General features: G+C 62.5%; 3 protein-coding genes across 5 annotated transcripts; 1 reads left to right on the forward strand and 2 right to left on the reverse strand.

Moving 5' to 3' along the window:
* Positions 1-188: 188 nt before the first annotated feature.
* On the reverse strand, positions 189-7,524 carry GOLGA7B (golgin A7 family member B). Its single transcript, XM_039709317.1, has 5 exons — positions 7,420-7,524; positions 2,550-2,675; positions 2,014-2,166; positions 1,764-1,865; positions 189-1,650 (listed from the first exon to the last, which is right to left on the reverse strand). The coding sequence occupies exons 1-5, from the start codon at positions 7,474-7,476 to the stop codon at positions 1,549-1,551; spliced, it is 540 nt and encodes a 179-aa protein (XP_039565251.1). The 5' UTR covers positions 7,477-7,524; the 3' UTR covers positions 189-1,548.
* Positions 7,525-9,625: 2,101 nt separating this feature from the next.
* SFRP5 (secreted frizzled related protein 5) lies at positions 9,626-13,732 on the forward strand. The gene is made up of 3 exons (XM_039709127.1): positions 9,626-10,216; positions 10,892-10,969; positions 11,331-13,732. The coding sequence occupies exons 1-3, from the start codon at positions 9,697-9,699 to the stop codon at positions 11,669-11,671; spliced, it is 939 nt and encodes a 312-aa protein (XP_039565061.1). The 5' UTR covers positions 9,626-9,696; the 3' UTR covers positions 11,672-13,732.
* A 990-nt stretch (positions 13,733-14,722) lies between these two features.
* On the reverse strand, positions 14,723-19,604 carry ZFYVE27 (zinc finger FYVE-type containing 27). Of its 3 annotated transcripts, XM_039709125.1 has the most exons (12): positions 19,360-19,604; positions 19,212-19,282; positions 18,957-19,143; positions 18,730-18,825; positions 18,428-18,540; positions 17,591-17,721; positions 17,158-17,229; positions 16,972-16,992; positions 16,659-16,803; positions 16,317-16,363; positions 15,760-15,841; positions 14,723-15,541 (listed from the first exon to the last, which is right to left on the reverse strand). In XM_039709125.1, exons 1-12 carry the CDS (start codon positions 19,554-19,556, stop codon positions 15,477-15,479), a joined length of 1,227 nt encoding a protein of 408 aa, XP_039565059.1. In that variant the 5' UTR covers positions 19,557-19,604; the 3' UTR covers positions 14,723-15,476. The 3 variants fall into 3 exon arrangements, with proteins under 3 accessions (XP_039565059.1, XP_039565060.1, XP_039565058.1); XM_039709126.1 differs by lacking the exon at positions 16,972-16,992; XM_039709124.1 differs by having other exon boundaries at positions 16,659-16,992.
* Positions 19,605-22,459: the final 2,855 nt, after the last annotated feature.

Genomic DNA, 22,459 nt, shown 5'->3' on the forward strand with positions numbered 1-22,459 from the left:
GAGTGTCCCTGTCCCAGGGCCACATGACTGCTACACAGGTCTGTTCCTCCTCCCCTAGGCTGCTCCCTCCTCTCCATCCCCTCCCTTTCCCCATGCTCACCCTTGTGGGGCTCTGTGCAACCCAGCGTGAAAAGAGATACCCAGTCTGATTATGTGCCCCCCCAACCCAAGAAGATGCAGGGTAGGCAGTGGGGGAAGAAGCGTGGGGTTTATTGAGGAAGGTCTCCATGCAGGGGTGGGGGCTCCAGCAGGAACACTGAGGCCAGGGCCACCCCACACACATATCATGACTGAGCCAAAAGAAGTCCCCCAGGGAAGGGTCCTCCCTCCATGTTCCCAGGAGAGAAATGCCAGCTCGGTTCAGCCCTGCTCCCAGATAGGAATTCTTCTCCTTGGGGTGCTGGATATCACAGGGACCCTCCTATTTCCCCTGTCTGACTCTGGACCATGAACCTCCACACTGTGCCACCAGGCTCAGGTGCCCCTTGAGGTCCCCTCTTACAGGCCAGGCTGAGAACTGGGGCACTGGTGGCAATGCATGCAGGACACGTGGGCAGGGGAGGACTCAGCAGTGTGAGAGGAAGGGTCCTTATGGAGCTGCTCCACTGGGCACCCTCCCTGCATTAGGGCAGGTCATGGGGCAGAGTGGGCAGGGGGCTGCTGGCAGCTAGGCACAGGCAAACTCTGCCAGGACTGGGCAGGGAGCCTGCCTCAGCCATGCCACAGCTCAGCCATGAATGAGCCCAGGGCACACGGCACAGGGGCAGCATCATGCCCAGCACTGCAGCTCCCTGGCCTGGGCACTGGGCTGGAGAGATGCGTGGGTCCAGCTGGGGATGGCAGCAGGTCATGCAGGAGCAGAAGCAAGCGCCCAGTGTCCTGGCAGTGAAGGATGCTGCTGGAGAGGATGCAGTGCCATGGGGGAAGGGGCCAGGAGAGCAGCAATGGGGCAGTGGGTGGCGTGGAGCTGGGGTGGATGCATGGCCCATCATGCAGGAGAAGCGGCACCAGTGCTCTGCCAGGCCCCCTGAACGGTGGGCGAGCAGAGCTGAGCCACACCGCAGCACCAAGAGCAGGGTGCCCCCAGGAGGGGGTGCAGCAAGAGCTGTCGGTGTCTGTGAGTGTGGGGTTGTGCGTCCCTGCCTAGCGCTGCCTGAGGCTTTGCCAGCCCGGGCGCTCCCCAGCGCATGGCAGCAGGGACACTGCCAGCCGGGACTGCCCCTAGCAGGGCCAGCTCCTCTCGCTTGCGGCAGGGGCAGCAGCACCAAGCACATGGAGGGCTGCAGGAGCCCCTTGGCAACAGTTTGGCTCAGTGGGAAGCACCTGGGATGCCCCAGCACCAGTCCCTGCCCACAGTGGGTCCGAGCAGGGGCAGACCCACGGCGGGGGACAAAGAGCAGGTGGGGGTGGGCAGCCCCACCGGGGAGCCCCGGCCTCCCCCTGCTGCTCTCCCCGGGCTCAGAAGCGGGTGCTCTGGTAGTGCAGCCTGCGGAGCTCGGAGAGGCCACTGTCCCGGCAGTACGAGTCCCTGCAGGGACTCCCTGCCAGTCACCGGCCCCCCGCCCCGCCGCCACCACCGCTGCTGCTGCTGGAGCTGCCGCTGCTGGAGCTGCCGCTGCTGCACCGGTCCTCGTAGATGGAGATCTCGATCTGAACCCTGCTAAGGATCGTCGGTGAGATGTGCCAGCCCAATTGGCCAGAACCCACGCCCAGTCCCCCTTCACCCTTGCCATCCCCCAAGCATCCCGCTGCCCAAAGGATACGACCCTCATGCCACGCTCCAGGGGGTCAGTGAGCAGCAGCCCCCGTGGTGCATAGATCTTCTCATTCTGGTCCTGGATGTACTTGGAGATCTTCTTCAGGACCTGCCAGCACAGGGAGGGACACTCAGGGCCTGCCAGCGTTGCTGTCTACTCTGGCCTCCAGTCCCATGTTCCCTGGGACACCCCTGAGCCATCCCTGGGCTCACTGTCATCTGTGCCCATCCCTGAACCCTCCCCTTCACCTCAGCACCTTCTCATAATGTGTCTCCATGCAGAGAAAGATGAAATAGGCAGTGGCACAGGCCAGGCACCCCTCGAGGTATGAGCTGCCCCCAATCTTCTCTGCCTCGGCGTAGAAGCCATTTAGGGTTTTCACAGTTTCCTCAAAAAGTTGCCGCTCAATCTAGGACAGAAAGCAGGGTGAAGAGGAGTCTAGCCAGGGACTGACTCCCTACACCACCTTGTCCCCTTTCCTGGGGGGACTTGGACAGCACTTAACCCTCTCCTCCCTGCCCAGCTGATGCCTCAGCTTGCAGGTCCCTGCCCACCTCCCACCTGTACCAGGACCTGCTGTGCCTGCAGCCTTCAGCAGAGCCTCCCAGTCCCCAGGAGCACCAAGCCCTGGCACACCAGCCAAGCCAGCTGTGATTTCACACACCCAGCAGCACTGGCTGGCCCAGGGCCATACAACACCCCATAAGTCCCCACACCTTTAGACCCTTCTTCCCTCTGAGTCCCCATAGGGCACCCCCCCCACACACCCTGACAACCTCTCAGACCCCGTACCCGGCTCTCCAGCTCAGGGGGAAACTTTGTCTGGAACTGGCACGTGGTCCCGTCGCTGTAATCCCGCTGCACAAAGACCTTGGTGGCCAGGGACGCGCTGCGCCGCAGCTCCTGCAGGCTGTGCACCTGAGGGCAGAGGGCGAGACGGGGGCCTGCAGCCAAGGGCGCCGGGATCCTGCGGGAGGATGGAAACTTCCCGCAGGGTCAGGGGCTGCGGGGAGCCGCTGGCACGGGCTGTGTCACGCCATGAGCACAGCTTGGCGCTGGAGGTGCGGAGCGGGGAGCGAGGGGAGGCTGGCGGCAAGGGCGGGGAGCTGTGCAAGCCCTGCTCGGAAGGAGGCTGAGGGCGAGCGCTCTCGGCCCGGGCTGGCGTCTGGTCTCGCCCCCGGTGGTTCCTGCACGCACGAGCGCGTGTCACCAGCGGGCCATGGCCCGGGGAGGGGACAGCCCCTGTCCCCAGCAGTGCCAGAACACAGCCAAGCCAACAGCTCCAGGCCGGAGGATGGCAGCGAGCCGAGCAGGGACTGGGCAGCGGGGCTGCAGCGCTGCCACAGCGGGAGGGCAGGCTGCAGAGGGGCGTCCTCATGAAAGGAGCGGCAGCCCCGGCAGCAGGCCCTGAGCCCTGCCTCCCCACAGGGTGTGAGAGCCGGGCCAGCCCCGAGCTCCAGCCTGTGGGGCAGCTTTGGCGGCTGCAGAAGGGGACGCAGGCGCCAGGTAGTGCCAAGGGCGGGCACCAGGCCCCTTCCTGTGCTTCCTCTGGGCGACATGGGGCCACTGCCTGCTCCGTGCCCCACAGACCGCCCGACGCTGTCCCGCGTCCGACCCACGGCATGAGGGAGAACCCCCAGTGCCACAGCCCACCCCAGACACGCTCCAGCCTTCACCAAAGGCGCCCTGCAGCCGCCCTGCACCGCACACCCCTTCAGGCCCCTCGCCGGCCTTCCTGCGCCCACCGAGCCCTCCAGCCCCCAGCCCCACCCTGCTCTCCCCACGGACCGCCGCCCCACGCTGTCCTCCCGCAGCAGCGCACCCCATGCGGACGGAGCCCTGTCGCTCCGAGCCCCGCGGGACCGCGGCACCGGCTGCCCCGGGGCGGCTCCGGGGAGGGGCTGCGAGGGAGGGCTGCTGCTGCTGCTGAGCGTGCCGGGGTCCCGCACGGCCAGTGCCGCGGGTCCCGGGGGAACCTGGCTGCCGAGGGGCTGCTGCCGCGGGTAGCAGAGGGTGTGAGGGCCGTGAGGCTGGCCCGGCAGGGATCCGGGGAGGCCACCGTGGGGCTGGCACACCGCCGTGCCAAGGGACTTCATCTGAAGCTGTTTGTTTGCGAAGGAGTTGCAGCTGGTGCTGCGATCAGAGCGCGGGCAGACATCAAAGAGCAGAGCTAACGAATTCCCCGTTATCTCTGCCCATTGACAGCTCAATTAGAGCCGGAGAAATGCCAAACCGGGGGAACAGAGGCTGTCCCGAGAGGCGAAGGAGGGGGGCTCCCAGCTGGGGCTGTAGTGGGGCGAGGGGTGCAGTAGCTGGGCACAGGGCCCTCAGCAGCAGGAGAGCAGCCAGCCTTCCCTCAGCACCTGGGCCGTGCTGGAGGCAGCGAGGGGCCTGCCCGAACATCTGCTCTGGCAGCGAACACACGGCTAACACAGCTAACACACACGGCTAACACACACGGCTAACACACACAGCTAACACACAGCTAACACACAGCTAAAGCACACAGCTAACACAGCTAACACACACAGCTAACACAGCTAACACACACAGCTAACACACAGCTAACACACACAGCTAACACACAGCTAACACGCCATAGCCAGCTGCCTGCAGCACAGGGGCAGCTCTGTCTGAGCCCTGCTCCCTGCTGTGAGCACCAGCCCAGGCTTTGGGCAGAGCAGATGGAGGCAGGGCCTTGGGGTGGTTGGCAGGCAGCCCCCTTTCTCTGGAGCACGGCAGGGTTTGTGACCAAGGAGCCAAAGGACACATGCAGTCAGGGACCCCAGCTGGAGGGCTCATCTTCCCCACAGACACAAAGCCATGGATCCCACAGCTTTTGGGGAAACCTGCTGCTCCCAAGGTTCAGAGCAACCCTGCCAGCCCACACTCCAGAGCAGCGAGGTACACCCTGCCTCGATGGTGCCACAAAATCAAGGGAGAGGGTGCTGTGTGAAGTCTCCCATGCACCCAAACACGTGCATGCACATTGGCACAGGCGCTCGTGCATGCACTCAGATGCCCACATCTGCCTGCACACCCCACGCACCGCAGGCACACGCCCAGGTGCTCATGCAGTGTGCTCACACACCTAAGCCTGTCCTCAGATGTCCCCAGGCCCTGCATCCCCTCTCCTTCCTGCGCTGCATGCCACTGCCACGGCGGTGCTCGCCTGCCCGCCCGGCAGGTCCTGCCGGTTGCCATGGCAATGCTGTGCCTGCCAGGAGATGAAGTTTGCTCTCCTATGCTGCAGTGAGGGGCTGGGGAGATGAGCTCCCCCTGCCATCCCAGGCTCTGCCCATCATCCCACATCCCGGAATGTTGCCCCAGGGTTGTCTCCTCTAGCTACACCAGCCCAGCCCAGTTCTGGGCTCCGTGTGCCTCACAGGCCATGGGCCTGCTGTCTGCATGTCAAGGAGTGTCCTTGGGTGGGACACCACCCTGCCACAGGAGCTGCCCTCTGCCAGCCACACTGCCCAGGGTGTAGCAGCAGGGACAGCAGGGGCTCGGGGTAGCCTCAATGTGCTGCATGGCCCTGCTGCCCTCCCCAGACCACTGCACTGTGAGGGGTCCTGGCAGGGCTCTCACCCTTCTGCTCATGTGCTCGGCCCAAAGGAGTGATTTTCCAGGCTGCCCAGCAGCAGGGATAGGCATGGCTGGTGCCAGAGCTGCCTTTATTCCCCTGCCTTGCACCCGGGCTGAGGCAGCTCTGACCTGCCTTGCAGACAGACCCCACAGATCTCTCCTTGCCCTCGGCCCTGGCTCACCTCCCAGAGGCCCTGCCCCTGGCCCCACGGGACAGACATGGGGCACACTTGGCACCCCTATGGCCAGCCCTCAACAGACAATGTGCCTGTGCCCATCACACACAGCAGGCATGGCCCAGAGTGCCCCTGCTCCAAGCCCTGCACTTGACTCCCAGACCAGGAGCAGGGGGTGTCCCTCGTGTGTCTCTGGGTGCATGGTGCTGCACCTCACCCCAGCATCTCAACCCTCCCTGCAGTACAAAGATGACTGAGGCCTGTGGAGGACATCTGGAGCCCTGCAACCAGCCTGGGGTCAACCCCTGTGGCTCCATCCTGCACCCACTGCCTGCTGGACCCCTCTCCAGCCTGTCAGAGCTGTCAGCAGCTCCAGTCTGCTTCAAAGGGGCCACAGAAGGGCATGGCAGCTGTTTCTCCTAGCACTGGAAGTGCTTTCAGTAATGGTGGGGAGCATGAGCTCACCAACCCAGCGAGGACAACAGTGACATTTGGGAGGCACAAACACAGCGTGATTAGCTGATAACCTTTCCTGAGAGATCCCAGGTGTGTGCACCTGGGAGGGAAAAGGGAGGGGGGGACGAGGCCCCCACACTGTGAGCCTCTGGGAAACAGCTCCAAATGCCGCAGCCTGTCCCTTCACACAGGAGAGTGCCCCAAGCTGGGGCCAGCTGACCCTAGAAACAGGGCACCCTGCGTGTGGCCACCCCTCTGTGGCACCTGCAGCCCGGCTGTGTCCCTCTGAAGGGCTGCTTCCAGGACCCTCATTGCACTGGGAGCCCCCGCAGAGGGTGGGGCAGCCCCCAGCACATCCCACAGGAATGCACAGGGAGACACAGCGTCCTCCTGCCCGCGGGCAGGCGGAGGAGGATGTGGTTTCAGAGCAAGGTGCCAAGGCCAGCCATTAGCAAAGGAGCCAGCTGGGAGCGGGGATCGTGCCCCACACCGCGCACGGGGCTGTGGGGCGAGCAGAGTGCTGGGGAGGCACGAACACAGCAGAGAAGGTCCCCACGCGTGGTGCCACGCTGTGCGGGAAGGGGCTCCCGCTCAGAGGGTCCGCACATGCCACCTGCCCCCTCCCTGCCCTGCTGAGAGCACCAAACGCCGGGGGCCGGGATCGGGGTGTCCGGCAGCGAACAGGGAGGGCCTGTGTGCGAGCTGGCAGGAACTGGGCAGGGCCAGGAGGTGCCGGCTGGGGGCTGGGAGGGCGCCGGGGCAGCGTCGGCTCCGCAGCTGGGCCGGGAGCGCTGCCAGCGCATTCCTGGGGCTGCCGGGCAGCGGGAGCGTGTGTGGGCGCGGGGCAAGTGCGCGGCCACCGCTGACCCTCCCGCCGCTGCCACATCACCCCGGGCAGCCTCGACCCCGCGGTGTCCCCAGTGATGCCCCAGCCTCCCGCGGCCGCCCAGGCAGGAGCACCCCACGGAGCCGCGCTGGCAGCCCGGCACTGCCCCGGCCAGGCTGCTCTGTCCCGGGAGAGAGCATGGCACACGTGTCCCTGCAGGGACAGTGCCAGCGTGCCGTCCCGACCTGGGGACGCTGCCTCCCCCAAAGGCCCCTGCTCCACACTGGGAGCAGCCCAGGAACCAGTGCGGGGCTGGGACGGGAAGGGTGAGAGGAAGGGAAGGAGGAGGGTGGGAGGGAGCCCGCTCAGCCCACACACCCAGGCCCAGGGGATGATCTCTGCTGACAAAAGCAAGGTCGGTAGCACCCAAAGCTGCGGCAGGAGAGTGGGTGGGGACACAAGGATGGAAGGAGGTGGCCGCGACCCTGCTCAGCTGCTCCTTTCCGGGGAGCCTCCTGCTTCCCTGCTGCGGGATCTGCCCTGTGCTGCAGCCAGGCACGGGTCCTCCGCAGGGAGGGTCCGGAGTGCCGAGGAGCACCCCCAGGTGATGTGCTCTTACTGTGTCACCCTGGCTGGCCGTCCCCGAGGTCCCCACCGCAGAGGGGGCAGCCCCCATGGCCCCGCTTCCGGCTCGCTGCTGTGACAAGTGGCACAGGCAGTGACACAAGCGGTGGCACAGCCAGCTTTCGGGAGTGACAGGAGCAAGTGTCCATCTCACAGACAGCTGCACGGGCGCAGAACGGGGATGTGGGCACAGCCTGCGCAGACACGCAGGGAAGGGTGCCAGCTACAGCTCTCTTGGGTCCATCCCCTATTCCGGGGTACGGCCCAGATCAACCTGGGGCATCCTGGGTGGGAAAGGGTTAAGGAAGCAACGCGAGTGCAGCAGGGGCTCCCCAGAGCAGAGGCACAGACTTAGCTGGGAGGTAGGACTCCCAGGACACCCCACGGGGGGAGCAGGGGGCAGACCCCGCTCTTCTGGGACAGCCCTGCTCCCCGCAGCATGGCCAGGAGGTCACTCAGGGCTCTAATGAAGGCATCATGACAGATGAAGGGACTGGGGCAGCTGGCAGGGACATCCTTGCTCAGCCCCAGCATTGCCAGCCCCATCACCTTGATCTGGTGAGGTGCCAGCTGGCAGGGAGTGCTCAGCACCCCCAACACCTTCCTGGGAGGAGCTGGGGATGCAGAGGCCAGACTGGGCCGTGGGATGGGGCAGGCTGAGAGCCAGGAGCTATTGCTCCATGGTCAAGAGCAGAACAGTGCTGGCAGTGCCATGGGAACAGCCCAGGGACGTGGCACACCTGCCACTGTGCTCAGCATCCACAGGCTGGCAGCTCCACCCTGCACACCCGGCCTCCCTCTGCCTCTGCTCCCAGGCCTCACCAGCCCTTCCCAGCCCAGCTCCCATGGCAATTACACCCTGCCCAAGCCCATCCATCACGGATTAGCTATTTTCTATCAGCATTTATCTCCAGACAATCTTACTCCTGCCGTGACAGCCTGATGCCTCGATCACCCTCCCTGCTGCTACCAGGCAGCCCCGATAACAGGCTGCTGTATCTTATCGGGGCCCCCGCAGTTACACATTAATGGTGCCATCTCCGGGGCCGGCTGGGATGAGCCCAGCCCACCCTCGGGCTGGAAGCGAGCGTCACTGGGTGATGCAGTGGTGGGTGCTGAGCACAGAGGGCATGGGCAGGGCGGGCAGGCTGCAGGGAAGGGCAGGCTGTGCAGCTGAGGTCCCAGCATCGCCCCAAAGCAGATGTACCCCACCTGGGCTGGGGGGACAGTCCCTGCCCCCAGCCCAGGGCAAAGAGCAGCTGCTATCACTGCCGGCACTGGACTGTTTGCTCGATGGCCCATTAACAGAGCTGCCTTATCCGGTGGGCAGGGGCCAGCGGCAGCCCTAAGCCCGTTGGCCAGGCAGGGGCATCGATCATGGGAAAGGGAGGGGTGCCCCAGATAACCCCTGCAGACAAATGGCTTTCTAATGGGGTCTTAAGCTTTGCACCCCCCATCTCCAAGGGAATGGGGGAATGTCATCTGGGCAGGACCCTCACGTCACTTGGGCTCTAGCTTTGCCCACAGCCTGAGCACTGCAGAGCCTGGGTGCAGGCCCCTGTTGGAAGGTGTAATCCCAGCTATCCTGTGCCAGCAGACCATGGGCTGCCCAAGGTGCGTGCTGGCAGAACCATCCATGAGGAGTAAGGACCCCATGCCCATGGCATCGCCTTGTTGATGGCACACCTGGCACCTGGGTACAGGAGCCCTCCCAGGGCTGCAGGGTGAAGCCTCTTCCTTAAACCCCAGCACCCCAAGCACATTGTCCTGGGAGAAAAGAGTAGGGAGTGGGGTAGCACAGGGCAGGAAGCAGGGTCCCCTGCCCCATGACAGAGTGTGCCTCTGGGGTGCTGGGTGGGATGGGGCAGCGGGACTGGTGAATAATGGGGGCAACTTGTGGCCACAACACATCGCCATGGGACAGGCAAGCCAGTCCTGCTAGAAAACATCACCCAGGGCACACAGAGCCAGAGTGGACTGGGGGTGCATGCAGGGGGGCTCCCTGGGAGGGCGAGGGGCATTGCAGCACCATGTGCCAGGGAGGGAGGGAGGGGGGGAGGGAGGGAGGTAGCAGCGGTGCGGGCAGACCAGGGGGAGCAGGGGGCCAGCCCCGGGGGGCCCGGCAGGCAGAGCAGATTGGCTGCCGGCGAGGTCTCCAACCTCCTTAGAAAGGGCAGCGAGCGTGGGAGGCGCTAGGGGAGCAGGCGGGGTGCCCAGCGCGCTCCCGTCCCGCTCGGCAGCCGCGGCCGGCAGCGGCAGGCGCGCAGCGGCGATGCCGCAGGCGGGCTCCCGGGGCACGGCGCTGCTGGCCCTGTCGCTGGTGCTGGCAGGGTCCCTGGGCGGCGGGCAGCACTACGACTACTACGGCTGGCAGCCCGAGAGCCTGCCCCACGGGCGCTTCTACGGGCGGGAGCCGCAGTGCCTCGACATCCCGCCCGACATGCAGCTCTGCCGCGACGTGGGCTACAAGCGCATGCGGCTGCCCAACCTGCTGGAGCACGACACCATGGCCGAGGCCAAGCAGCAGGCTGGCAGCTGGGTGCCCCTGCTCGCCAAGCAGTGCCACACCGACACCCAGCTCTTCCTGTGCTCCCTCTTCGCCCCCGTCTGCCTTGACCGGCCCGTGTACCCCTGCCGCTCCCTCTGTGAGGTGGTGCGTGACTCCTGTGCCCCTGTCATGGAGTCCTACGGCTTCCCCTGGCCTGAGATGCTGCACTGTGGCAAGTTCCCCTCCGACCACGAGCTCTGCATCGCCGTCCAGTTTGGGAACAGCAAAGCCACGCCGCCGCCAGGTAAGCAGGAAGGGTGCTGTGGTGGGATGGGAATGCATGTGGAGCCCTGCGCAGCCATCCCCTCACCCCTCAAAGCACAGCCCAGGACACCGGTGTTGGCCAAGGGCTCTGTAACAGGGCAGGAGCGGGCACAGGATCAGCTTTGCCTGGGCACTCACTGCCCTGGAGCACGGTGCTCCCGGCTGCCTGCACAGACTGGCGCGGGATGAGGAAGAACAAGGGATGAGGTGGGAGCCGCTGGCGGATCCGCCAGTGCTGTGTCCCTCTGCTGCCGCCGGGTCCCATGTCAGCAGCGAGAGAGCGTCCTGCACCTGCGGCCGCCAGCCCACACCGCTGCTGCAGGGTGGCTGTCCCCTCAGCAGGAGAGGGGACATCGCCCCAAGGCAGCCTAGGGTCAGGGTCAGGGCTGTGAGAGCCTTTAGGCTGGGACCGCCCTTACTGTTGCTGTGCTTCCAAGTGCCAGCATCTGATGGGAGGGTGTCCCCACATCTCTCCCCCTCCTGGGGGCTGGCCCTGGCCAGCAGGGTGCTCTGTGCCTCTCTGCGTCACCCCAGCACAGCTATCTAGGGGGCAGAGGAGCTGCTGGGGCTCTCCCAGGCGTGTCCCCGAGGAGCTGGCCCTGGTGACAAGTACCAGCAGCATGCAGCTGTGACAGTAACTGGTCTCTCCCCGCAGTGTCCAAGATCTGCACGCAGTGTGAGATGGAGCACAAGGCGGATGGCATGATGGAGCAGATGTGCTCCAGTGACTTTGGTGAGTGCTGGGCTCTCCTTCCCAGCCCCCCTGGACAAGGGTCTGCCTCCTCTGGGTCTGACAGCTGGGGTGGGAGTTGGCCAGAGGGTGGGGTTGTGTGGGGACAGCCCCATGGGAGACCCCTGAGCCATTCCCTTGGACCCTTCATGCCGGGGATGGGAAAACCCCAGGAGAAGACATTGGTGGGGGATAGGGAGAAGACATTTGGGAGGGTCACTGGGGGCCTCTGCTGGACCCTCCCAACGCCCCCTTTCCCCTCCCCACTCAGTAACGTCCCCAGAGACCCCAGCAGGGATGGGCTGCACCCTGTCCTGCCTGTCCCAGACCCTCCCCCCCAGCAGTGCTCCCTTCCCCCACGCAGTGGTGAAGATGCGCATCAGGGAGGTGACGGAGGAGAACGGGGAGCGGCGCCTGGTGGCTGCCCAGAAGAAGAAGGTGCTGAAACTGGGCCCCCTGAAGCGCAAGGACACCAAGAAGATGGTGCTGCACATGAGGAACGCAGGTGCCTGTCCCTGCCCCCAGCTCGACAGCCTCAGTGGCAGCTTCCTGGTCATGGGCCGCAAGGTGGGCGGGCGCCTGCTCCTCCTGGCCATCTACCCCTGGCAGAAGCACAACAAGGAGATGAAGTTTGCAGTCAAGTTCATGTTCTCCTACCCTTGCCCGCTCTACCACCCCCTGCTCTACGGGGCTGGGCAGCACTAGGGCTTTTTGCCCACTCTGCCCTTTCCCAGAACTCCTGCACTGGCCCAACATCCCACCCTGGCCTCCCTAGCTGCACCCCAGGACCTCAGCTCTGCTCACCTCAGCCCCTTGGTTGTGCCCCAGAGCCCAGCTCTGCACCTGCAGGATTCCCTGCTGTATTTATGGGAGCCCTGACCCACAGCCAGGACAGCTGCCTCCTCCCGAGAGCCCTGCTCTGCACCCCTGGGACCCTGTTCTGCTCCAAGGGCCCTCACCCCTGCCCAGGAGCTTAGTCTGGACCCAGGACCCTTGTTCTGCATGCTTGTGAGCCCTGTTCTGTACTGGACATCCTTGTCTACTCCCAGATGCCCCACCCAGAAGCCCAGAGACCCTTGCTGTCATTTAGGATCCCTGCTTGGCCCTCTTGGCTACACCTGTGACCCTGCCCTGCAGCCATGTCCTCTGCCCAGCTCCCTCATGATATGCCACAGACCCTCAGCCCCCCTGTCCCTATCCCAGCCCACCAACACATCCCACACCCTCAGCTGGAGCTCACATCCAGCCCTGGATTATCTCACCTTCCAGAGATCCAGCCCAGCCCCTCTGTTCCGAGTCCCTGAGTCCCTCCAGACCGAGCACCCAGAGCTGCACAAACCCTTCCTGGGCTCCCCCACTCCCCGCACTGTGCTCAGTCTGTGAGGGGGGTGCACCTCCAAGTGCCCCAGACCAGCCCTGCTGCACCCCTCACCCCTTGCCCACCACCACCACAGTAAATTATTCCAGCTCAGAGAAGTCTGTGTGCCACTCACTGCAGCTCATGGGTAAGAGCCCCTTGGGGCTCCTTCAGGGACCCCAGAAGAATGGGAGGGGGGTTCCAGTCCTGCCCATGGATTGAGGCAGCCTGAGCAAGGTCACCTCAGATCTGGCTGAGCCCTCCCCCAGGCGCTGAACCTGGGCAGTCCAGCCAAGCCAAGGGATGTAGTTCCTTGTGGTCACAGGTATCCCTGGAGACTCAGGCACCCCTGCCACTCCAGGGAGCCTGGGAGGGCATTGAGATGAGTAGGATGGGGGGACAGAGCCATCACTGCTGCTGGAGCCTCACAGCTGGGTTTGGCAGTGGTTTGCCAGGGAAGTTTTTTCCTTTGTCACCCAGGGGATAAATCCATGGTCTGGGAGCTCACAGCACTTGTGAGAAGCCTGGCACTGAGCATCACAGTGGGCAGATACTGCACCAGGCAGCCTCCAGCCCTGTCCTCCCCACCCCATATCATCTGAAGTGCTCTCTGCAGCTCCCTGCCAGCCCTGCTTGGCTGCCAGACCTCCCATGCCACAACCTCCAGCCTTTTCCAAAATGATTCTCAGGCCACCCACCTGCACTAGCCAGGACCTTCCCAAAAGCCCAAGGAGCAGGGCAGCCCTCAGCCCAGCCCCTCTGATGGCAGCAGGGGCTGTCCCTTAGCTCAGCTGCCCTCCCCAGTCCCAGCTGGCAAGGGGGCAGCTTGAGTGACCCAGAGGTGTTCCAGATGTGCTTGTATCCAGTCATCCCAAAGGGTGAGGGGCCGAAGGTGCCTGCCAGGGCATTTATCCAGTGCCTGGCTGCCTGACACTCTTCTCTTGGGAGCTGGCCCAGCCTCAGGGAGCCTCCTGGGACAAGGACATTGAGGCTGCAGGATGTCTGCACCCCTCCTCTTCTGGCTGACAAGAGCACTGTGTGCCTGCCCTGCTCTGGGGTGACCTCTTCTCACTCTGCCCTCCTCGGGCATGGCCTTGGCCCCACTGGTCACCCTCCAGAGCCCCAAATCCCCCACTGGCAGGGAGAGGTGCCTGTGCCCCTGCCCCACAGCCAGCCAGGAACATGGGCCAACCAGTCCCTGCCCCAGCCTTGCACCAGGAATGGGCCCTGGGAAAAAAAGGGCCCTCCCTGGCCACTGGGAAAAAATGGGGAAAAAATTCAAATATTATTAGGTTTGTTCAGAGCTTGACTGCGGAGCACACTTACATAGGAATAAACACTGTCAATTACAACATTTTATTGCAAAGCTTAAAAAGCATAAATAAAACCCCATCTCCCACAGCCTAAGTTTATCTGTAGCCCTTTGTATTCTGTGTCATTAGCATCTTCCCAGAGAGTGTTCAGACATACATGGCCATAGTGTTCATTGCTCCAAGTGTTTTTTTCTAGACATATTAATGGCTCCTCTGCCTCCCACTGTCAGCTGTCTGAGCAAGCTGACCCCTCCCAGCCCAGTAATCTCCCATTGCAGACACCCCCACAAACACAGCCCCAGCTCTTGCAGTGCTACACAGCCCCCTCCCCAACGTTACAGCTGCTCCACTGCCCCCACTATCTGCTCAGCCCTCTGCACACCCAGCACAAGCCAGACACCCTCACCAGCAAATGCCAAGTCCAGCTTTTCTCCAAATTTCCATGTGAAGGAGTTTATGAGCCCACAGCCAAGATAAGTGTTGAGGCTGCCTGTCACATAGGAGCTCCCACACTGGTGGGAGGTAGAGATTGCAGAGAGGTTTGGGTTTCAGCAACTTCTCAGACTAGTGGGTGTCACAGCCTGGTGGGCACTGGCCCCCCAGATTCCCTGGCCTGGGGGAAGCTGCAGCTGGCTGGCAGGGACCCAGGCCACGGCTGCTCCCAGCTGCACAGCAGCCAGGGTCACATTCCTGGCATAGCTGGGAGCTTTGCTGTTCACACAAGGAAAGGTCATCCTTGTGCACACAGGCAGCTGGTGGGACCACCACCCGGGAGGGCAGGGAAGCAGCAGCCACAGGAGGCAGAGGAAGCTCAGTAGCTCCTGTCAGAGCTGAGGTGCTCCCTGGCTCCAGCCCAGCAGGATGCAGCCCTGGCACAGCTGACAGGCAGCTGCACACAGCTCTGAGCAGGGGGCAAACAAGGCTACAGCGGGACAGAAGATGGGAATTCCAGTAAAGCACGCAGAGCTGATGGCACAGGAACACCATTTCTCCAGGAGCACCTGCAGGACAGCAGGGCCAAAACACAGAGGTGTCAGAGAGACCTGGGACTGGGACAGCTTTTACTGGTATGACACAAGAGCCAGCTGAGGACAAGAGATTTATTGGTCATTCTCTATATGCATTTATATATTAATCTGTAGTAGAAAGCAGCAGTCACTAAGTGCACAGAGCAGCACCAACTCCTGCCTTTTGTCACACTGGAGACCCAGCCACACAGCCCAATCCAAACTCATTCTCTTTCCTCCTCTGGGTTACAGCCAAATTCAGTGGGAAAAGACTAAACCTGCAGGCAGTGAGGCTGAGGAGCACAGGAGTGACTAGCAGAGTCTCAGCTGAGCCAGGATGAAAGACCTAGCTAGTCTAGACCCCAAAGGATGCAGGAGAAGCTCTGAACTGATCCCAAAAATACAGTCACTTGTAGCACAGTGCTGGGAAAGGTAGGGACAGAGCCCTGAGGTTGTTCTGCCCCACCGAGGAGGTGAAGGCAGGACCACGAGTAGGAATGATGGCTCTTCCATCACTGAGCCAGGCCAAAGGGCCTGGGCAAGCACGTGGCAGGGCACAGCAAGTGCCAGAGAGCACCCAGGGCTTGGAGCAGCTGCAGGGATGGGGCACAGCCGTGGGCAGTGCTCCACCACAGCGACCCAGCTGGTGCATGGCAAGGAAGGCTGGTCCGTCCAGCCTGGCGCTGGCAGGAGGAGCACAAGTGCAAGCATCCTCTGGCAGGGGAATGCCATGCTGGGATCCAAACACTCCAGGCTGCCAGTGGCAGGAGTGCCTGCCCGCTGTCCCAGGTGTCAGGCAGTGCAGGACACAGGAGCTGGAAGGGCCTGTTTCATCACTTGATGAGCACCTGGTTGCAGAGCGCGCACACGAACACTGTCTCCTTCTGAGCCTCCGGGGCTGGAAAGGAAAGCAAATGTCACAGATGATTCCCCTTTCCCACCAGGAGCCAGGGACCCCAGCCACAAAGCTGCTTCTAGAGCTGCAAATTCATCAGTGCTCTGTCCTAAGCCAGGCTGTGCTGGGCACATCCTGTCCACCCTCCCCACCAGGGCTGGGGCAAACCCCTGGGCAGACAGAACAGGAGGAAGCAGAAGCTCTTCCACCTTTCAACTCACCCGTGGCTCCCATCACAGCCTTGGGGACTTTGAAGGAACAACACCTGGAGCAGAAGCTGTTCCCACAGTTACTGCAGCTCCGCTGTGGAGAAAGATGAAGGTGAGACCCAGATGTGTATCAGACCAACCCAGGTGTAAGTGAAGGGGGCCCAAAGTCTATACCTCCTCCTTCTGACCACTGCCCACAGACTGAGTGCCAAGCATTACACACAGGGCTCAGATAAGGCAACTGGTCATTCCCACTAGCAGATCCATGCTCTACTTCACCACAAAGGCCACAGGAAATGGACTAAACCAGGGCACAGAGTAGGTACCTTCCAAATAGCATGTGGGTTTGGCCTGAGGCAGCTTCCAAAGGAGTAAATGGACAAATGCTCCACAACACAAGGGATCCCTGGTGCCATTAGGTGTGTGACAACACCCAGCATTTAGCTGAGGTCATCTGGGCTGTGACTGAGGCCAGACACCTGAGCTGGAGAAAGCTGGGGCAAGCCAGACATGAGCAACACCTCAGCCCCAGGTGCAGAGAGCAAGCTGGGGCAGAGCCGAAGACTCACCCTCTTCTTGAGCACAGAGAAGGTGGCAGCACAGCCTGTGCAGTTCCCTGAAAGAAAGAGAGCAGAGGTCAGGCAAGGCTCTGCTGCCTGGGGCTGCAAGTGGCACAAGAACATCTACAGCTGCTGTAAGGGCTCAGCTCAGAGATGACATTGCTGCATCCTTGCCCTTCCTAGGCGTGCTGGGACCATTCTCCCCATGGAAGGTGGAAAAGGTCATTGGAGGTGTCACCACCTAGCAAGTACCACACCACCCTCTCACTCCCAGTCCTGTGGCCACCACTGGAAGCAGCACAGACCCCACACTGCTGAGCTCCCCCAGGAAGCACCTGCTGCCAAACTCACCAAAGTTGTTGCTGGGGTAGCGCTTGCGCAGGCGCTCGGTCAGGCGGGACACCTTGCTGCGGATCACCTCATTCTTGCTCATAAAACCATTGTCTGGGAGGCTGAGGTCAAAATCTGCTGAGCACTGAGAGCTCTCATCATCCTCCTGCAGAGAGCAGAGCCAGCTGAGCACAGCAGGGTGGCTGGGGGCACACTGAGGGCTGCAGGCACCCAACAAGCCGGGTGCTCCAGCTGGCATTCCTACAAGCCACTGGCAAACCAGGCAAAGCTCCAGCTGGGAGCAGATACCACACCCTGGCATGGCAGTACTCACCATGACCAGCAGCTGGTTCTCCTTCTCCCGCAGCATGGGACAGAGAGGAGAGTGAGGACACACAGATTCAGAGGCACCCAGCCCCACAGTCACTCTCTCTGAGCACCCAGTTTGCCCAACAAGGTCTTTGTCCCTTTCCCACCTCAGCTGCCCTACAGGCACAGCCCACCCCAACCAGCCTCAAACCTCAATTGCATCTTTGAACTCTTCATCAGGTTCCGCCTCCTCTGCTTCCTCCACACTGCCAGGGGTAAGGTCCTACAAGAGATTCACAAAGCTAGTCCTGCTGCTCCCTGCCTCTGTTCAAAGGTGGCCCCACATTTCTGAGCAGGTTCCAGCACAATGGATCTGGCCCCAGGCAGCCTCACAGACAACACAAGTGTCAGAAGGGGAGGTGAGCCCCTGCCTCCTCAGACCACATCCTTACATGTGGCAAAAGGACTGAGCCAAGCCCCCAAGGCAGAGAGCAGCATCCCAGTAACTCAGGATTGGCTCACAGGCTTCCAGCAAAGCTGGCAGCTGGGAGAAGTTTGTATGTAGAGGGACACAGACAGGGTCGGACCCAAGAGCTGACTCTGCAGCTCCCGCCCCACAACTGCCAGCCCTGCCCCTATCTCACCTCTGCACTGGTGGGGGTGGGGGTCCGATCCGGGGCAGCAGCTGGTGGCAGGGGCTCAGCAGGCTCTGGAGTGCTCTCGAGGGGTTTGGAGCCCACACACTGCTCGATGGAGGCCTTGAGCTCCATGATCACTGGTAAACAGGGGAACACAGCTGGAGCAGAGTGGCATTTCCCTACTCCCAGCCACACCACGCAAAAGCCAACTGCAAGACCTGACCTCCAAGGTTCAAGGTGGGACATTGACATGTATCATTCACTCATCAGATGTCTTGAGCACTCCTCTGTTCACACATCAAAGTTAGGGCAGAAAGGAGGCTCCCTCCCCACCTGCCCAGCTCAGGACAGGGAACGGCAGGGGCCAACATCACAGCTCAGACACATCCAACACTCCTGCAGCACGAGCCACGGAAGAGGGCTCCTCTCCCTTCCAATGACATGTTTTCAAGCCTGTGTCATATACTGCCACAGGCACTGAATGTGTCTGAAGTCCTGAAGAGCGCAGTCAAGGATCAAGAGGGATGGAGAGGCTCACACACAGCCTGCATTAACAGACCCTGGTTTGCCACACCACAGAGAAGGGAGTGGCACCTGGGCTGGGACACACATCAGGAGAGACTCTCACCTCCAACAGCTGAGCCCCGGGACCATACCCCCCACCCTGGCTGCTGAGCACCACCCCTAGGACATCACTGCCTTCACAGGGGTTCAGGGTCTACGGCAGAGCCTGACATGGGTCAGTGGGATCATGTGAGGGAGAGGTCCAGGGAAGGATCCCCAGCTTCAGAGGGCCTTTCCCCAACCCATCCCACACAGGGCACTTCCAGCCAGGTCTCATACCTTGGTAGAACTGGGTGTTGCCCAGAAAGAGGGTGCTATTGAGGATGGCCAGGACCCAGCAGAGGGGCAGCAGGTAGAGGACACAGATAGTGCCCAGCAGCACCCCATAAAACCTGTGGAAAGCAGCAGGATACTGCGGTCAAGTCAGAGCAACTCACACAACAGCATAAAACTCCTTCCCTTATCTGGTGTTCCATCTGTTCTCTCCAAGCAGCAAACAAATCAAACACAGCACCGCAGGCCTGGCTGAGCCCCTCTCCCCACCAAGCCCACCACAGGGTGCCCGACCCAGTACTACTCACTGGGAAGAGACAGTGGGGTTCTCCCAGTAGAGCACACGGTACACTGCCTCACAGCTGCAGCACATCCCGTTCAGAAACCCCTCCAGCTGGATCAGGCTAAGAACGAGACAGTCACAAAAAACCCCACAAACACACACCCTTGTTCCCCACATTCCCGCAGCCTCCAGGAAGCCTTTGCGGCTGCAGAGGCCGCGCCAGTCCCACGCTGGGGAGGCGCAGGGACTCACAAGCTCTTGACCTGGGCGATGGCCTCCTGCCGCGAGAGCTGCACCTTGCGCAGATCCTCCCTGCGGATGCTGTGGTACCTCCTGCGCACCAGCTCGGGCTCCGAGGGCCGGGCCCGGCACGTCTCTTGCAGGTAGCCCAGCAGGGCCGGCACGGCCACCAGCAGGGCCAGCACCGAGTACCAGGCAGCTGCAAGAGGCGGGACAGCGTCAGCCGGCGGGGCCGGGAGCGGCACCAGCCCCGAGCCCGAGACGCACCTTGGCCGAGGGTGAGCAGGAGGAAGTTGAGGCCGAGGCAGACCAGGAGGGAGCACACAGGCCGCTGCCACCTGCCGAGGGGGGAAGGCCAGGGACGTGAGGCCCCGGGCACGGTCCGGGTCTCGGTCCCGGCCCAGCCCGCACCTACCGCAGTAGGGAGCGGACACCCTCGGCGGCGTCCCGCAGCGGCTCCAGGTAGAGCTCCAGCCGCCGGTAGCTCCGCACCAGCTCCAGCAGGTCGAAAGCAGCGGCGGCCTTGGGCGGCGACGGCTCCGGCGGGGCCTCGGCAGCTCCCGTCGTCCCTTCGGGGCCGCCTGCCGCCGCGTCCCGCTCCACCGCCTGCATGACGGGACCGGGAGCGGAGCGGCCCCGCCGCGCTCGGCCCGACCCCCGGCTGCCAGCCGCCCTGCCCGCCGGGGCCGCGGGACAGCTCCAGCCGGAGTCTCGGTGGGCACGGTCGAGACACGGGGGCCGGCCCCGGCCCGGTCCCGATTCGGGTCTGCTCTGGTGTGGGGCTCGGTCACAGCCTGGATCCGGTCCCAGTGCAGGGCTGGGCACTGATCCGGGTCTAATCCAGGTTCAGGGCTCAGTCTCGGTCTGGGTCTTGGCGTGGCCTGCATCCAGCTGTGCCGGTCTCGGTGGGTTTGTCCCCATGAGGTTGCTGGGCCACCTGTCCCCGAGGAGAGACCAGGGAGCAGCCTCACATCCCGAGTCCCTGGAAGGGAGCAGCCTCACACCCCGAGTCCCTGGAAGGGAGCAGCCTCACACCCCGAGTCCCTGGAAGGCAGCAGCCTCACACCCCAAGTCCCAGGAAGCAGGTTCCGCAGAGGCCCGTGAGCGTGGCTGGCAGCTCATTCCCTGCCCCTCCACACCCCCACAGCATCCCAGCTCTGGGTGCACTGACACTGCCCTGCCCAGCACCTGCAGCCCTGCTCGCACTGCTCGGGGCACCATGGGCTGTCCTAAAAGGTGCTTGCAGTAGAGCAGGGATGCTGGCTCCCAGGGATGCTCTGGGGATCCTGGGCTTCGTCTGATGCCAAAAGTTGTAACCTTGTTCTAACCCTACGCTGGCTCTTGGACAATGAGGGCACAGTGCTGCTGCCGACTGCCTGCAGCCTCTGATGAACAGGGCATGTGTCCCATGGGCAGAAGGCTGGGGACCCAGCGACACCCCAGCTGCAGGTCCAGGTCCAAGACTCAACTCTGTCCCAAGAGAGCACCCCAGAGCTGCAGCCAGTCTGGGGAGATGCAGGCAGCCCTCCATTGGCCCCGACCCACCAAGGGCCAGTCAGTGTGTACATGACTGCCCAGTGCCCTGGCCCTGGGACAGAGGGCCCTTTCAGCATGGAGTGACAAAGCCCTTAGGAATGCAACAACATCCTGCCCTCAGTACATGCCATAGCCAGAGCCTTGGGGACTTGGCCTCCCTCTGCTCTGTCCGGAGCCCCATGTGAGCATCAGGCTGTGCCCAGTCTCTGGACAGGCAGCAGGGCCAGGGATAGTCCCTGTCCCCAAGGGCAGAGGCTTAAGCCTCTCCAGTAGCAGCAGTGGCTCAGCATGAGGGAGCCTGCCTGTGACCCCAGAGCACCCCAGGACTTCATGACCATGGCCAGAGACTCCAAGCAGAGAGGCCCCAGGGTGCAGGGCTACAGAGCTGGGTGTGATCTCAGCTCAGACCTCACACCCAGCAGGTCCCAGTCCCAGCACAAAGCCCCAGACACCCAGTGAGCGCCAACATTGCTTTATTTGGAAGGTGAATCCATTGGCGCCTGAAAGGAGGCTGCACGGGGATAGAGCTGGTGTGACAGACAGGGCTGCAGAAAGCCAGGGGAAGGCACTTGTGGTGGCAGAAGCACCGAGGGCATTTTGGATAGCCTGGGCCAAGGGCTGCACCAGAGTAAGGCAGGGGCAGGCGGTGTCAGGGACCAGCCTTGACACAGGGCACAGACAGCATGTCCTACCCAAGGAAGGGCTACATGGCCTGGGGCTTGGAGGGCCCCTGAGCATGATGGGGCATGCACTGGGACAGCACATCATGATGGAAGTGGTGACCCAGTACCAATGCCAGACCCCTTCAAGCATCCAGGGGAATCATGGCTGCTGCTCTCCACCTCAAAAAAGGCACCAGGGAACCCCAGCAACAGGCAGCTGTGGCCAGCTGCTGGGGACACCCATATCACTGATCTAAGTCTATGCAGAAACTGGAGCAGACCGTCCCTCAAACTGGGAGCAATAGAGAGGACCTGCCTCCAGGCAGGGTGAGAAGGGCTTGTGGCAGGGCAGCCCTAGTGCAGTGCTGCTCCAAAAATTCTGTCTCTGGCTGTCCATTTCTCTAGTCAGCCCTAAGTGGCCTCGTCAGGACTTGACACCTGGTGGGTTCTGGAGGCTGATCCAGGGCTGCGCTGGCTCCAGTGCCAGTGTCCTCTTCTGTTCTCCAAGATAGGCTGTGCTCCTACAATGCCTGGCCCCAGCTCCCCAGCACAGCCATGCTGCAATGCCCACCCTTCCCCTCCACCTCACCACAGTCTCCAGGCACTGCCCACTCCCAGAGAGTCCAGAGATGAAGATTGTCCAGGATGATAAATCAAGTGCAGCAGAGACAGGCAGGGCTGCAGGTTGGTCTCCAGAACCATCAGCGAGGCTGTTTCTGTCCCTTTTGGAGTAGCCTGACATCAGGGCTGGTTCAGTGGCTCTGGGTGGCTTGGAGCCACAAACCTCTCTGGAGGGACAGCAGGAGGAGACAACAACCCCATGACTGGCTCTCCCCAACCTCTGGGGCACCTGGCCCCATCCCAGGACTGCACAAACTGCAGGGCTGGAGGAATTCACCCCCTGCCCAAGGTCACAGGTTACAGCTCCACTTGTCCTTCCTCTCTCTCCACAGCAATGGAGGCCTTGCTGCCCTTCTCAGTCTCCAAACTGGACTGGGGTGATGCTGGATGTGGCTGTGCAGTACCTGGGTGTCTCCACACCCCTTGAGTGCAGGGCAGGGAGGCACTGAGCCCTTTGCAGCTCCAATAAGATAAAGGATGTTTTCAGGCCAGACAGAAGGAGGGGCCCAGGCTGGGGAAGCCAAGTTCAGAGACTCCCTTAGGGAATTGTGGAGGCGCCATGCAGCTGGAATGACAACACAGAGCTGCCAGCAGGTCAGGGGGGTTTTATGCCCATCCACCTCCAATAGGCACCGCTGCCCCCAGCCCAGATAACACAGGCATCCCCCCTCTACCCCAGGGAATAGTCAGCACCCA

Source organism: Passer montanus, unplaced genomic scaffold, assembly GCF_014805655.1.
Source record: "Passer montanus isolate IOZ18808 unplaced genomic scaffold, ASM1480565v1 scaffold21, whole genome shotgun sequence".
In the NCBI taxonomy this organism is placed as follows: Eukaryota; Metazoa; Chordata; class Aves; order Passeriformes; family Passeridae; genus Passer; species Passer montanus.

Coding starts and splice junctions, on each gene's coding strand:
- GOLGA7B (XM_039709317.1), bottom strand. CDS start 7,476: ATGGGGGCTGCCCCCTCTGCGGTGGGGACCTCGGGGACGGCCAGCCAG. Junction 2,676..7,419: donor CGGCCAGCCAGGGTGACACA/GTAAGAGCACAT, acceptor CTCTGCCCTCAG/GTGCACAGCCTGCAGGAGCT. Junction 1,866..2,013: donor TGGAGACACATTATGAGAAG/GTGCTGAGGTGA, acceptor CTGTGCTGGCAG/GTCCTGAAGAAGATCTCCAA.
- SFRP5 (XM_039709127.1), top strand. CDS start 9,697: ATGCCGCAGGCGGGCTCCCGGGGCACGGCGCTGCTGGCCCTGTCGCTG. Junction 10,217..10,891: donor CAAAGCCACGCCGCCGCCAG/GTAAGCAGGAAG, acceptor CTCTCCCCGCAG/TGTCCAAGATCTGCACGCAG. Junction 10,970..11,330: donor GATGTGCTCCAGTGACTTTG/GTGAGTGCTGGG, acceptor TCCCCCACGCAG/TGGTGAAGATGCGCATCAGG.
- ZFYVE27 (XM_039709124.1), bottom strand. CDS start 19,556: ATGCAGGCGGTGGAGCGGGACGCGGCGGCAGGCGGCCCCGAAGGGACG. Junction 18,541..18,729: donor AACCCCACTGTCTCTTCCCA/GTGAGTAGTACT, acceptor TGCTTTCCACAG/GTTTTATGGGGTGCTGCTGG. Junction 17,230..17,590: donor CCACCCCCACCAGTGCAGAG/GTGAGATAGGGG, acceptor AATCTCTTGTAG/GACCTTACCCCTGGCAGTGT.